General features: G+C 43.0%; 1 protein-coding gene across 3 annotated transcripts in view; it reads left to right on the forward strand.

Annotated features, from left to right (window-relative positions):
* NDC80 (NDC80 kinetochore complex component) overlaps positions 1 to 15,519 on the forward strand; it is a 252,088-nt gene that overhangs the window by 223,207 nt on the left and 13,362 nt on the right. For all 3 annotated transcript variants that reach the window (XM_085621026.1, XM_085621025.1, XM_085621024.1), the window contains exon 14: positions 9,038 to 9,130. In XM_085621026.1, the coding sequence (XP_085477152.1) occupies positions 9,038 to 9,130 (93 nt within the window). The remainder of the gene's footprint in view (positions 1 to 9,037; positions 9,131 to 15,519) is intronic.

Below are 15,519 nucleotides of genomic sequence, written 5' to 3' on the forward strand. Positions count from 1 at the left end.
ATATTTCCATTTCTCACGAGTAGATATTTTTGTAGGTAAATTTTGTACGGCCAACACTTTTCCAGTCATTTTTTAAACAATATTACTGAAAGAACCGTCTTTCACAGTCCTGGGTCATTCAGGTCAATGTGCAGTATTGCCAATATTATTCAGTTCCCAAAAGAATGATGGGTCAGAAGTGCCACATTCAAAACAAAAGAGTACCTCTTCTAATGTTTTCTATTGACTATATTGTTTCAATTGTGGTCAGTTGTAAAGGACGCCTGGACAAATTCCACCTCCACTGCAAACTAGCAGAATTTTTCAGAAAACTGAAATTGAAGGCTTTCTTTGAAAAAATGGTCCCTATAACCGAGAGCGCCAACCCAAAAGGTGACGCTGACGTGAAAAAAAAATCAACATTCTGCCCTCACTACATCAACGATTCCAGCAGAGCTCATCGCATTTGAAAAAGATGTTTACAATGAAATTGAGACATTGAAAGCCAAAGAAGCATATCACAGCATGACAAAGAAGGAAACCACCGCTCTCAGAGAACTTAGAGAACAGACAAATGTGATCAGAAAAGCAGCAGACAAAGAGGGCGACATAGTCCTACAAAACCAGCAAGACTACAAGCAAGAATACCTCCGCCTACTATCAGATAGTTAAAAACGATAACATTCTACAAGAAAACCCTACAAAAGAACTACAGCTGGAGATAAAACACCTGGTGGAAGAGGCAGAAGAGGGGGACTGGATTTCCAAAAAGGAAGCAGAATTTCTCATCACGCAGAATCCATAAAACCCCATATTTCTATACGCTACCGAAAATTCATAAAAACAAGAACCCTCCACCAGGAAGACCAATAGTCCCCGTATAAGGTCAATACTAGAACCTTTATCCCGGTTCTGCGATTTCTATTTGAAACCATAAGTGCAACGGACATCCACATATTTGAAGAATACCAAGGATCTACTCTGCTTATTACAGAATATGGATTTCAACCCAACAACTAGTACCTTACTAATCCTGGAAGTAGAGAGCTTATACACCAGCCTGCCGCAAGAGGACACACTAGAAGAAATAAAGGAAACTCTGAACCAAGGAGAGTGGAACTAAATTGTAATGTGTCTGCCTGGCCTTGATGGAGAATTTCTTTGAATTCGAAGACAAAATGTACTTACAGACATTCGGAACATCTGTGGGAGCACATTTGTTCCTTGTGTAGCAGGATTGTATGTATACAATTTTGAGAGGAAGTACATACTACAAAACAGGAAAACGTACAACTTTGGAAACGCTATATTGACAACATCCTAGTGATATGGAAAGGGGACAGAAAATCAATGCACAACTTTCTAACCTGGATAAATACACCAACCTGAAATTTACACACACCGACAGCAAAGAACACGTCACCTTCCTAGATGTCACAATATATACAGAGAATGGAAAACTTGAAACAAGAACCTACCACAAACTGACTGATAAAGAAACATTGTTGAAAGTTAACAGCTTTCATCCGAGAGCTCTCCATAAGAATCTCCCATATGGTCAATTCCTCAGATTAAGAAGAAATTGCTCAAGAAAGCAGATTTCGTCACACAATCAGAAGACCTAAAAGGAAAACTGCGGAATCACAATTACCCAGAAAGAATCATCAAAAAAGCCTACAAAAAAACAAACAATCAAAATAGAGAAAGCCTCCTAGAACCATCCACCAAAAACACAATCTGAAAATGATGTCAAGAAAATCATCAATAGAAATTGGCGCATTATAAAAACAGGAAACCCGAAATGGGAAACACCCCTTCCTAGTTTCCTTCAAAAAGGCAATTAATCTGAAAGACAACCTTGTAAGGACTAGACCACGGATTAAAAGAAGCAAAGAAAGAACTACAGTACGAAATATGTGGGGACTTCTGGATGTGACAGGCCATCATGCCCCTGGCAACTGCAACTAGCAAAAACTACTAACGCATTGGATTTAGAACCAGGAAAGACATGGATATTACAAAAGCATACGAACTGCAACACAATAAATGTAGTCTACCTTATCAATTTCATCTGTGGTCTAAATTACGTGGGCATGACAAACAAGAAAAATCAAAACCCGAATCTGTGAACACCGGAGTAATATCAGATGTAAAAGGAATACGACAAAACTAACAGATTACTTCATCAACTCAAGTCATACCCCTAATGATTTTACGTGGTATGTCATTGAGCAGTTAGAAAACACCCATGACAATATAGAGAAACGCCTTTTTGAGAAAGAACAACGCTGGATCTATCAGATGTCCACTCATGAGACTGGACTAAATGACAACATCCCTTGAAATACTGTATTATGAACTTTGCTGAAACATATGAACTATAGAATACCAGTGGGACCTGGGAGAAGAGAAAACAAGCATTTGCAATGCAATAGGTATCGCATTTACGTGAGTTTTAGCTATTGGCATTGTAAACGACAATGACTTTTATTTATGTTTTGGTTTTTAAAATGTAAATAAAAGGCATTTACAATGCCAATAGCTTAAACTCGCGTAAATGCGAGACCTATTGCATTGCAAATGCTTGTTTTCTTTATATGCCCCCAAGTTGCGCCAGGTCTCAGGGGTAAATTAGTGAGAAAACTGCATGGCGGAGGCACGAGTTATAGTTACCTTAGGGCACAAGTTATATGAGAACAAGTATATTGGTGAGGAACAACAAGTTACTAGCATGTACGTATTTGTATCTGAGACGTCTGGTTTAACCAGATCAGTGTTATCCATTCGTAACCTTTGTCCCGAGCAGCTTTGAGCTATTGGAGCAGATGTTCTGTTATCCATGTTGCATTGCAGCCCTGTGGTTGTGCAGCGTCTGCTGCACTACCCAGCAAATGTTTCACGCTCTGCCAGTTGAGCTAATCCGGCCGTTTGCAAGGCTTCGGAGAAATACTGCCCCATCAATATTCATGAGGCAGGATTACTTCTGTGGCTCTCCGCAAATGCAGAGATGGAGGTTTCCAAGAGACAGCGGATCCCTAAATTTGCTATTGTTACAGGCCTGCCCTTGATGGTTAAAGGAAGAGAAAACAAAAATACCAACTATGGGAGAGACACATTGGTAAGGGGATCACATAGCAGACTGCCTTCAGCTGAGACGTGCACACTGGGCAGCTACACATAACGAATGGTTAATGACATGTACAGTCTGTAACCACTTAATAGTTACTGACAAGGGTAGTTGGTAAGTATTCATTGGTCGCCAACCATGTGAGCGGTCACAAACATTTTGTAATAATCCAGTCGTGAATATATAACATAAGTTTATTCAGCAGATAAAGCTAACATCCATCACCACAGCGGTAACAGAACCAACAACATACCGGGAGTGCAGGTTAGAACGTTCGCAGGGTTCCACGAGCGTTCCAATTCCAAGGGGTGGGTGGAAGGAACAAAATTGGAGAAACAGAATACAACACATCTTCCTTCCAATACATTATTGGGAATTAACAGATCAATATGTGAAATAGTCTTTTTGCCATTCCGGTTTGGAGTGCACCTCCCTTAGGCACATCTTACCTTCTGGAATGGAATTCTGGTTGTCATTGCTTGGTTTTACATTACCATCATTGTGAATAGGAACTTCACCCTTGTCAAGAACTATTCTGTCAATACTCCAATACTGACCATCATCCAACTTTACAACATTCTTAAATACCTTGCTCATCACCTTCCTTTCAGAATATTTCGAGCTACCTGCCATTACAAAATTAGGTAATTTCACCTTTACTGCATCACCTATCTTCAAAGTTCTAGGTGACTTCTGAATTTTCTCATTGTACCTATCCACATACTTCCTTTGATTTGAATGTATCTTTTCCATGATCATATCTCTGTCCACTTCCTCATTTCTTCCACCGACAAGCCACAAAGGGCCTAGCTTAGTGCCCGGCTCTCTCCCTTTAAGGGACTTAAACGGTGATACGCCTGTGACTGAGTGAGGAGTGATGAGATATGACCAAACCATGTCCTCCAATGCTTTCCTTACATTGCTTCCATTTTGTACATTAAGTTGAATGCAATCTTTGATCATGCGGTTTATGCGCTCTACCAGCCCATTTGCCCTTGGACAATACAATGGCGTAAACTGGTGTTCAACAGAAAACTTCCGCAGGAACTCCTTCATACATGCAGAGGTAAACTGAACCCCATTATCCGTGACCAAAATCTGTGGTATCCCCTCTGTACGGAAAACCCCTTGGAGGAAACTCATAACACTATCAGTAGTGATGTTTTCTACTACTTTAATGATAATCCATTTCGAATGGTAGTCTACCAATGTGATGATAAATCTGCCACCCAGTCCTCTTATATTTAAAGGACCAAAAATGTCCATGGCCACTTTGACCCAAGGAGCAGTGGGTACTGCCACAGGAGAGATCTTCCCCTTGCTCACGACCTTGCTCTTGTCGCTCATAGTGCAAGGCACACATTCTCTTACCTCCTTCTCCACCATGTTGTCCATTTTTGGCCACCAATAGTGTAACCGAATTTTACTTTTGGTCTTGCTGCACCCTAAGTGTCCCTCATGTGCCAGACGTAGTATCTTATCTCTTATGTCTTCAGGAGGTACTAGCTTGTCCCCTCTGTATATGTTATTTCCTTGTACATGTAGTTCATTTCTCACCTCCCAAAATACATCCTCTCCCTCTTCCAAGAATTTAGGGCTACACTGCCATCCCTCACAAATAAGATGTTTCACCCTTGGGAATAACTTATCCTTAGTTAAGGCCTCTTCCCATTCTGGTTTGTCCAACCCATCAAAAACTGTAGATACTACAATTTCTTCCCCAGGATCCTCCTCCACCTCCTGATTCCTCAGTGGTAGCCTCGATAAGCAATCTGCTGCCTTATTCTTTTCTCCAGGTATGTACACAACTTCAAAATTGTAACCCTGTAAACCAAGGAACCATCTCGATATCCTAGGTGTGGACCTTCCCAAATTCTTAGCTGAAAAAATGCTTACTAAAGGCTTGTGGTCTGTCCTTACATTAAAAGGTATGCCCCACACGAATGTTCTGAAATGCAGTATGGCCCAGTAACATGCCAATGCCTCCCTCTCAATTACAGAGTAGCGAGATTCAGCTGCAGTAAGAGCTCTCGATGCAAATGCTACTATCCTTTCTCCATTTTCTGTCACTTGACTGAGAGTAGCTCCAATACCTTTTAGGCTGGCATCTGTAGTAATGATGGTGCGCTTACTAGTATCAAAACATCCTAGGAATGGTGCCTCTGCTATACTGTCTTTTATAGACTTAAAAGCCTTGCTACATGGTCCATCCCATTCAAATTTTGCCCCTTTCTTTAACATACACCTCAAAGGGTACGTAGTTTCTGCAAAGTTCTTTATGAATTTAGAGTAATACTCTGACAGCCCCAAGAATGACTTTATCTCTTCCTTGTTGGTGGGACATGGCGCTAACTTTATAGCTTCTACCAAGTTAGTTTTAGGCTTAATCCCTTCCTGGGAAATGACATGCCCTAAATATGTAACTGAGCGGACTCCTATCTGGCACTTTTCTTTCTTCAGAGTAAGACCAGCCTTTCTCAAACTACCCAGAACCAAACGTAGCTTTTCATTATGATCATTCTCATTCTTTCCATACACTAACAGGTCATCCTGGAAGCATAAAACTTGCTCCAATCCATTTAGAATACCTTGCATTGCTCTTTGAAAAACGGCCGCAGCTGAGGCCAACCCGAATGGCATTCTACAAAATCTAAATGCACCAAACGGTGTTATGAACGTGGTCAATGCCTTACTTTCAGGGTGAAGCCTTATTTGGTGGCAGGCTGATGATAAATCTATTACTGAGAATAGTTCTGCCCCACATATCTGATTCAGCATTTCATTAATATTAGGCAAGGGGTGCCTATCGATCCATATGTTCTTATTTAATTCTCTTAAATCAATGCACAATCTGATATTGTTTGTATTGCCTTTAGCTGTGATAACGATGGGTGCGACCCACTCCGCACACTCCACCGACTCTATGACCCCTTGACTAAGAAGTCTGTCTAATTCCGCCTTCAGAGGCTCTCTCATTCTAATAGGTATGTTCCTACATTTATGGGCAACTGGTTTCGCCCCCACCTTAAGTTTTATTTTATGTTGGTACTCTTCCATGCACCCCAGTTTATCTGTAAAAATTTCAGGGAATTCATCAACAATTTCTGCCCCACACACACCTCTTTCCACCAGCATGACAGGACTTTCTGCACTGGGATCCAGTTTTATACCAAGGTCTCTCTGGTGCCCCCATCCCAGTAGGTTTGCCCCCTTCTTTGCAACATATACTTTTCCTACCATGCTCCTGCCCTTGAGTGATATCCTCATAAGGGCTACTCCCTCTAAAGGAATCGGATCCTTGTTGTACCCAACAGGTACTACATCTGGAGTGTGTAGTTTAACTTCTCCCTCTTTGAATTTTTTCAAAAATTCCTCCCTATTCATAAAGGTAAATGGTGAACATGAATCCACAAACATTTCCATTTTTTCTCCATTGAACCCAATATCGCATTTAGGCAGCTCAACGTGATTTACACTTCCTTCCCTCAAAACCTTCACTTGTAACACAAAGTTCCTTTTGTAACCTTCACCATTCTCTACACTGTTTACTGTTTTCTCCGACATATCTTTGCATGCTCGCGCAAAATGTCCCTTCCGATTACAATTCCTACACATAGCTGTTCTTGCTAAACAATTTACACTGTTTGCCAAATGCCCGCTACTTCCACATCTGAAACATTTCAACCTGTTTTCATTGCACAACCTCTCCTTGTTAACTATTTCCTTCCCATCCTTCCTTTTTGCATTCCTTATGGCACACACCTCTTTCATTTCTTCATTTATCTCACTTACACTGTTCTCCCCCGTAGTATTCATTTCCTTCATGCATTCCACAGTATGTTCTACACTTTTCGCAATATCAATTGCCATTTTTAAATCTGGATTACCAACAAGCAATTTACTCTGTATTTTCTTATTATTCGTGCAGCGTACCAACTGATCACGTATCAAGGATTCCGTTAGTTCATTAAACTCACACGTATTTGCAAGCCCTCTTAACCCTGCAATGTAGTTTCCAACTTTCTCATTCTTGCCTTGGACCCTCCCAAAAAATTTGTGTCGTTCTAGAACAACATTAATTTTATCCGCAAATTGTAGTTCCAATTTCCTCATACTGCAATCATACACATCACCCCCTTCATCATCCGCTTCCTCATCCTCCACTTCAGGCAAACTATCAAAGATCTTTCTACCCTCTGCTCCTAAATTATGCAGTAGTATATGTTGTCTTCTGATAGCAGAAAACCCACTTGCCCCTATAGCTATAAGGTACGATTCAAAACTTTTCTTCCAGTCCTTCCAAGTTACCAAGGGTTCCCCAGCTTCTGACAGGAAGGGCGTAGGCTGTAACATGCTAGCTGCTGCCATATTGTAATTTGCCTAAACTACTATTATTTCCTCACAAAATTCACCTACTTTACGTTCCTCAAATCTCTTCACTATGCTCCTAGACTATAAGAATAAATTTGCCTACTCCACAATGTCTCGCTCAGGATAAAACATATAAATTCAGTCACAAGTTCCTTCACTGCAGGTTTCCTCCGAGTACTCTTCCCCTGAGTTATTTTCTCCTCACCGTATGTCACTCAGTTCTGTTCAGTTCGCTCTACAGTAAAATATTGCAAGAGCGTTAATGTGTCTCCTCACGTCGTCTATTTTCAGTCCCCGTCCGCTATCCAGCCTTTTGTTCCCCATGCTGCGCATAGTTGTCGAAGCGTCACTACGATTGTAGTGTTCTACTCACGCAGTCGCCCCTCTCACTGCTAGCTCCGTAGATTTACTGCGCAAGTCCGCTCAAATTTGTTTTTTCCTCCACAACTCACTGCGCATGTGTGCTCTCACCTCACTTTTCTTCACACACTATACTGCGCATTGCCGGATCCGTCCGATAACTCCTCACCACCTCACCGCGCATGTACTCGCACTTGACGCTGCTCTCTTCACGACTTCCTCCCTACATGCTTTTCACCGGTGTTTTTCATTCACCAGACTTCCTCCATACGCCGTCTTCCGAGGTCCTCAGAGCACGCGTCTCATCAACTTCACTTTTCTCCGCTATGTACGATTACTTCTCCACACGTACTTCCGATTACTTCAGTACTCGTCTCGCTGGAGATTCAGTGAGTATACTTTACTTGTTCACTTGTTCTGTAACTCCGTACTGTCCTTTCCGACTTTTCCTTCCTTCTAATTCCCCGCTGCAGCCACACATGGAGGGGATGTTAGTATGTCGTCCTCCTCTCGACACTCGTCGCCAGTGTAATAATCCAGTCGTGAATATATAACATAAGTTTATTCAGCAGATAAAGCTAACATCCATCACCACAGCGGTAACAGAACCAACAACATACCGGGAGTGCAGGTTAGAACGTTCGCAGGGTTCCACGAGCGTTCTAATTCCAAGGGGTGGGTGGAAGGAACCAAATTGGAGAAACAGAATACAACACATTTGTTACACGTTCTTTCAAATGCACGTAAAGGTGGAACAGCCCGTTGCCACCACCTTCAGGAGACACTGTGTGCCTTTCAAACCGCAAAGGCAACTGCAACTCGTATTACTGTATAGTAGCTTTGCATTTTGGTATCTTCTTCTCAAATCCCGCCAGATCACTCACTGCAGTCTTTGTCACCAACTCGTTCCAGATCTTGCAGTGCTTGACCTGAATGTCCCAGAGGCTGTTGATTGGAGGAATGCAATTCTGAGAATGGAGTTATTATGATGTAGTCATTACAAAGGGAGTGGCTTAGTTACGTGCCTAATTTGAAATTTTAGGGGCTTTACTTGACCTGAAATATACAGTCCATAGTTACAGATAATTATGTTGTTCTTCTTTGAGCGTTGTACCATTTAGTACTCTTTCACGTAACACACCCGTTCGTGTCTTGAATGGTTTGCTTTGAGTAGATTTTTAATCGGAATGCCTTTCGCAGGTGAATACCATGGTGGCGGAGAAGAAACATGATGTAAAGCTGCTCACTGATGAATGTCAAAAGCTGGAGGAGATGCATCAGCAGAGAACGGAGGTGAGAGTTGCTGTATAAACGAAGTCTACTTATTAAAAGCTAATTTCACATTGTATCCATAAATGAGTGATTTCTGATAATGATGTTTGTTTATTCTCATGTTTCGATGAGCTTCCCCCAGTGCGTCCCTTAATTGGCCATGCCATAAGGGTTTGTTTATTAATTGATGTAGTAGCTGTCCAAATCCTCATTACAAGTTTCTGTAGCACTGTTGATGTTAGTCTGTAAAAATGTCTGCCACCTGTGCACCCTTTGGCCCCTTCTCTCACACAATTTTAGTGCATTTGCACAATTATGTTTTGTTGAGTGAAAAACACAGCCCCTCACAACCTCAAAGGGCACTCATTGCAGCCCAGAAAAGTGTCAGTTGTAGTTTATATCAGTAATTGTTGTTTTTATTGATGGTACAGTGGTATCTGAGGAGATGCAAAGTTTGATACTTCAGGGGTGGAGGTTATGTTGTTTGTGAAATATACAGCTAAATATGGCCAGCTATATTTGGTGCCTTTTGGCACACTGCCATCAGCTCCTGTCTTTCCATACCTCATCGACACAGGTCTGGAGCTCATTATGTCCATGTCCTGGCAAGGGTTCATAAAGGTACTCTAAAACAGCCTTGCTCCACTCCCTCACATAAGTTCTCCAAATTCCAAATGGATCCTCCCAAAAGAACGTCTGGGGTACTCTTCTTCCTTAATGAAACAACCCCACTCCGTTCAGAGAGACTGCAATGAAACCAAAGTTTCCAGCCCCACTAATTCTTTACAAGTTGAGACTTTCAATAGGTGGTGTTGAACATTTTCAGGGTGACTAACAGCCGTCTGGGCCACTCCCCATGGCTGGTGGCATTATTGCAGGCTTAACGTTGGCAGTGGGTTCACACTACCACACTCTACACCCCCACAGGTTCCAGACTTGGTGCTGCTGCTGGAAAGCCATTACCTATTATGGTGCTGGACCCTTAACCCTATCCTTGACTTCGGCCCTGCCCATGAAGCGAGCGCCAACTTTGAACCCATTCATTGCAGCGCTTCAACCATCTGACATTATTTGATTGGTAAGAGAAGAAGTCCGACCCTCCTCCGAGGACCAGTCCCTTACACAGTTCACTCGACTGAAGAGATTTTTGGCACATATCCTGATGCATTACACATGCCCAACTGGGAGAAGCAAAAAGGAAGAGGTTTCAGAGGCCATAGCCTCTTCCCATTTTGTCATTAAAATGCTGGTCTTTATCTTCACCTACAAAATGCTTCTGACCTTGACGCGTCTTCAGAGCTACGCATTCCTTGTCCACCTGCTCCTCCTTCAGAGAAAGTTCGTTCTTTTAAATCTGTAGTATGGAAAGCAGCTGAGGCACTGGAATTGCCTTTAGTGACTGCTTAGGTGAAGTGCAGTGTATTGATGGAGCCATCCTCAGCTGCTCCAAAACCCTTCCTCTCATTCAGTGATGTGCTCTTAGTCCTTGATGTGGCTGCTTGGGAGATACCCTTCTCGGTACCAACAATACATATGCAGTTTGGACAGTGCCATTGGCGCGCACATTCAGAATCCAAGTTCTTGGTAACAATCCTTCACTAAAGAGTTCAGCCAAACTGAATCCAAATGCATTTCTGATGGCTTCTCTGCATTTTGAGTCTGCTTGGACAGATTAATATTAGAAGAAAAAAGCAAATACTTTATTCGAAAAATTGACAAGGCAAAGAATTCTAGTAAAGAACTCTGCTACTGTTAAAAAACTGACAAAAATTGATAGCGACAAACAGGTAGCAATCAGCTCTGAATTCTGTAACACTCTGGGCCAATTTTTCATAGATAAAGAGACCTCAGTTTACGAATCCTTCAAACTGACCGATAAGGTCTCTTCCACACAGTCACACACAGTTCCCAAGGATGTATTACGCCCACTAGAGCAGAACCCCTGTTTCCACTTCGTCCCACCTTCAGTGGAACAAATTCTCCAAACAGTTAAGACGACTAAGTCTGGGAGCCTATCGGACCCTTGCCCTCCGAAGGTTATGCATCTTTTTCCTGAGCTAGTGAGCGAACAACTAGGCAGACTATTCTCTCAAATAGTAAATTCCTGCCACTTCCCAGACATATGGAAACTACCTCTGTGCTGCCACTTTTAAAAAAACGGAATCTGGATCCGCAGATTCCAGGGAATTACAGACCCATTGCGAGAATTCCTTTCGCCGCAAAGGTTCTCGAGAAATTATTGAATAAGCAGCTGTGCCTGTTTCTCTCGGACACTAATGCCCTAGACCACTCGCAATTTGGTTTCCGAGAGGGACATGGAACGGAAACAGCACTAATCACGGCATTCGAGGAACTTAGGAATGTCTTGGACGCCGGAGGGAAGGCCGCCTTGATTCTATTAGATCTCTCGGCGGCCTTCGACACGGTCAACCCTGACACACTTCTAACCCGTCTAGCCGAAGCCGGAGTGCATTCGTCGGCCCGATCATTGTTTGCCTCCTATCTGTTCAACAGAACATTTACAGTAGAGCTTGGAGAAGTAAAATCACAACCTTTAAAACTCTCCATGTGGGGTACCTCAGGGGTCATCTCTGAGCCCCACTCTTTTTAATCTGTATGTTGAGCCCCTAGCTGCAATCATTAGGAACTGTGGGTTTCTGCCAGTCTCTTACGCTGACGACACCCAAATAGTGGTGTCGATCAAAAATAATGTCAAAGAAACGGCAGAAAAATTTCAAATCTGCATGATACAAGTTAATCAATGGATGCAGAGTAACTGTTTAAAGTTAAATGGAGATAAAATTGAAGTTATGTTGCTAGGTACTGACATGGAAATTTGGTCCCCGGACTGGTGGCCGCACAGTCTAGGCCATCGCCCATTGCCAGTAAACAAAGTGAAAAATCTTGGTTTCATACTAGACAACAAACTGACTTTTGACGCCCAGTCCAACAAACTGGCATCAACCATTTGGTACATTCTGAAAATAATAAGGAAACTCCTGCCATTTATCCCCTTAGATTCTCGCAAAACGGTGGTAACAGCCCTGGCCTTATCAAGGCTTGACTACGGGAATGCTTTGCATGCTGGGATACAGGCTCAGCACCTAAACTACAACGCCTGCAAAATGCAGCGGCAAGATTGATTCTTGATATTCCCAAGTCTGAGCCGATTACACACAAACTAAGATCCCTACACTGGCTACCAATGGAAAAAAGAATAACATTTAAGTCGGTATGCTTGGCCTATAAGGCCCTACATGGGAGTGGATCTCAGTTTTTAAAAACTCATTTACGACTGTATGAGCCATCCAGGAATCTCCGTTCTAGCCAAGCAAATCTGATCCAGATCCCAAGATACAAACAGGTCAGGTGGGGGGGAGAAGCTTTCTGCTACACGCAGCAAGTGCCTGGAACCTCCTCACAATCAAAAACATTCCCTCTATGCTGTCATTCAGTCAAGAGGTAAAAACCTGGTTGTTCTCCTCCACTTAGACCAAGCCGTGACATTTCTCGGGTAGTCTCTGTCTCTATGCAGCGCCAAGAAGCACCATGGGCATACGTGCCCTTTATAAATTTTTAATCAAATCAAAATAAGATTGTGCATCTGGAAGCTTTTCTTTTGGCCAGCCTGGCCACACCTGTCCAATCATGAGCGTCTTAGATTAGGTGAGAGATGTTTTTGGCACTTTGATGCAGATGCTGAAGTCTGCCTGGTTTCTGCCAACCCAACTGTGCAAGATCCATGGCCACGGCAGTAATTCTGTACAGACACGCATGGATGCACTTCACAGGTTTTTTGGGCGATATCTAGGCAGCATTGATTTTTTGTTGATTTTTTTTTTTTGTGTAATTTTTTTTATAGTTTCATAAAACTTTGTTAAACAAAACAGTTTAGAACAGTCCGTATACATAGTAGATATCGTCTGATACATGTGTCCGTTACAGTTTACAGCATGGTTGTGAACAGTTTACAATTAGACATTGGGTAAAAGGTTATAAATTCATTTTTAGTTAAGGTGTTGTGCAATTCAAAATATATAGAAAGCAAAAAAAAAGGGGGGGAAAGCAGAAGGATAAGAAAGGTAAAGAGTCTCAACCGGTGCTTGCATATGCAATTATGCTGAATAGTAAAACACTCCATTAGTCTGGAGTGAAAAAGAAGGGGTACAGATCCAATCTATCAAAGAACTGCTGGCCAAGTGGCAGATGTTAGATCAGATATAAACACTTTTGTCTGCGTGGCTACTTTGTAAGTTAAAATGTCAGGGATTATTAGGAACCAAGTGTAGTGTATTTATGTATTAATGGGTCTGGGTGGGCACGGTTTGTGAAACAATGTGGTCATTGGCACGTACATCTAGGCAACATTCATATGCGTGCCCTTCAATGGTGAGCAGCTCTTCGGGAAGAAGGCTAACTCAACCTGGTAACTTCTTGAAAATAGTCCTGCAGTTGCAAGCTAGCTGGGTCTGGCACCCCTGCAAAGCAGTTCCACCAGCAGTGCAGTCGCTAAAGGGCTTCTCCAAAGGGCAACCCTCTCAACAACGGCAATCTCAGCTGGAGCAATTACCTCCGCAGGTTTCACTTGTTCCTGGTTCTACTATCCCTAAACGGTAGAGATTGGTTGGTATCCCTTTATCTAAAGGGTTCCTCTTTACATAATCTATTCTCAAAGTCGTTGCATCCAATTGCGTTTTTGTCTCCAAAATTCTGACCTTGGTGGCAGCTTCACTGCAGAAACAGGAGTCCATCTATATCTGTACTTGGATAACTGTGCTGGAAGGCGAGGTCACCCATGCTTGTCATCTTCAGTGCAAAATGACCTTTACGCTCAATTTGAGCTTTTCCATCAGAGCCCAGAAGTCCCTCCTCATCCTTCATAGGTGCAGTGTTGCATATGATCTGCATGCAGGCTTTATCACCTTTTCGAGGATGGCACACACTTTGAGTATGATTCCAGTGTTTCTGAATTGGGCTCCGATACCCGTTCTGCTGGTCCTTTGGCTACTGGGCCTCATGGATTTTGTTTGTTCTGAATGCTAGATGGCCTGTGCACCCCTTTAGTGGTGCCTGAGGAGGCAGCGGCTGCAGGATCATGAGCCTTTCTTCTTGGAAGCGTATTTTCAACTCCACTGTCCCTGATCACCATTAATGGAATTGCTCTTCCTATCTCTGTCAGTGGCACCTTCAGCCCTTGCAGGTGCCAGCCACTGTCATTAGAGGCACCTCTTCCTCCTTGGGCTGTGGTGCTCTTCTGGGCGAGATGACCATGCCATGTCTCTGTCTAAACAACAGCTTCACATAAATGTACTGAACTTGCAGGATGACTGCGTTCTTCTTTAGGCATTACTCCCTTTCATATCAGGAAACACAATTGCAATTCTGTCAGACGACACACCCACTGTACATTATGTGAACAGTCAGGATGGTGTAGTTTCTTAGACCCTGTGTTTTGAGCCCTTATGCCTTTGGCATCTGGCAGGTGCCCTTCGGTATACAGGTTGTGGTGTTCCTGTGTGGATCTATCTATCGTAGACCACAACTGAAAGAATCCTCTGTTAGTGCCACGCATTTCCTCCCTTAGAATAGTTACCTTGGTAATGCTTCTGGTTCAAATGGTCACAGGGTCTGCTCTAAGTATTCACTCCAATCCCACTTCTCTCAAAGGTTCTGCAGATTGAGGGAGGAGAATTTGGTAATCTGAAGTCTTTGGAACTTAGCACTCAGTCCCCTCTTCCACACAGGATAGATCTGCCTTAGCAGCAGGATGATCGGGTCCTCCACCTCAGTTCTCAGACACTTCAGCCAATCAAAGACATTGATCGCTAGAGGTGGAAAACCTCACCTGGTCTGTCTAAAGAAATTGGCACCAAGTTGGTCCATATGGGTAAGAATTTGTTGCTTGGTGCGACTATGACTTTGAACCCTCTTAGTCTCATCTCACTGATGTTTGCACTTTGCCTTTTCCTTGGCAGTTGCCACTGTGAAAGCCTATTTGTCTTGTCCGTCTTTATTTTTGTCTGTGATCAGCTCTCTTTGTTCATATCAGGATAAAAGGAGGTGGCTGGATCCCAGTCCTTTTTAACTTGATCTTCCCCCAAAGATTCTTTGTTTCATTTTCACAGAGTCCTGGACCTCAATCACTGTTGCACCCCAGTCGTGGCTGGCATGAATTGCGGGTGGGGGGGCAGAGTGGGGGGCTGGAGCGGGGGTCGTGCGGGGAGGGGGTGGGGGTTAATTTAATAAAAATAAAACTTAACTTTGCCTCCGGTCCCAGACTCCCGCGTTGCGTCTCCTGCTCTCTGCTCACAGAAAGCAGAAGCAGGCAGCCTCTCTTTCCTGCCATAAGCTAATCACAACGCTGCAATGGCAGCGTTGTGATTGGCTAGGACGCCGTCCTTACAGGCGTC

Source organism: Triturus cristatus, chromosome 8, assembly GCF_964204655.1.
Source record: "Triturus cristatus chromosome 8, aTriCri1.1, whole genome shotgun sequence".
NCBI lineage: Eukaryota > Metazoa > Chordata > Amphibia > Caudata > Salamandridae > Triturus > Triturus cristatus.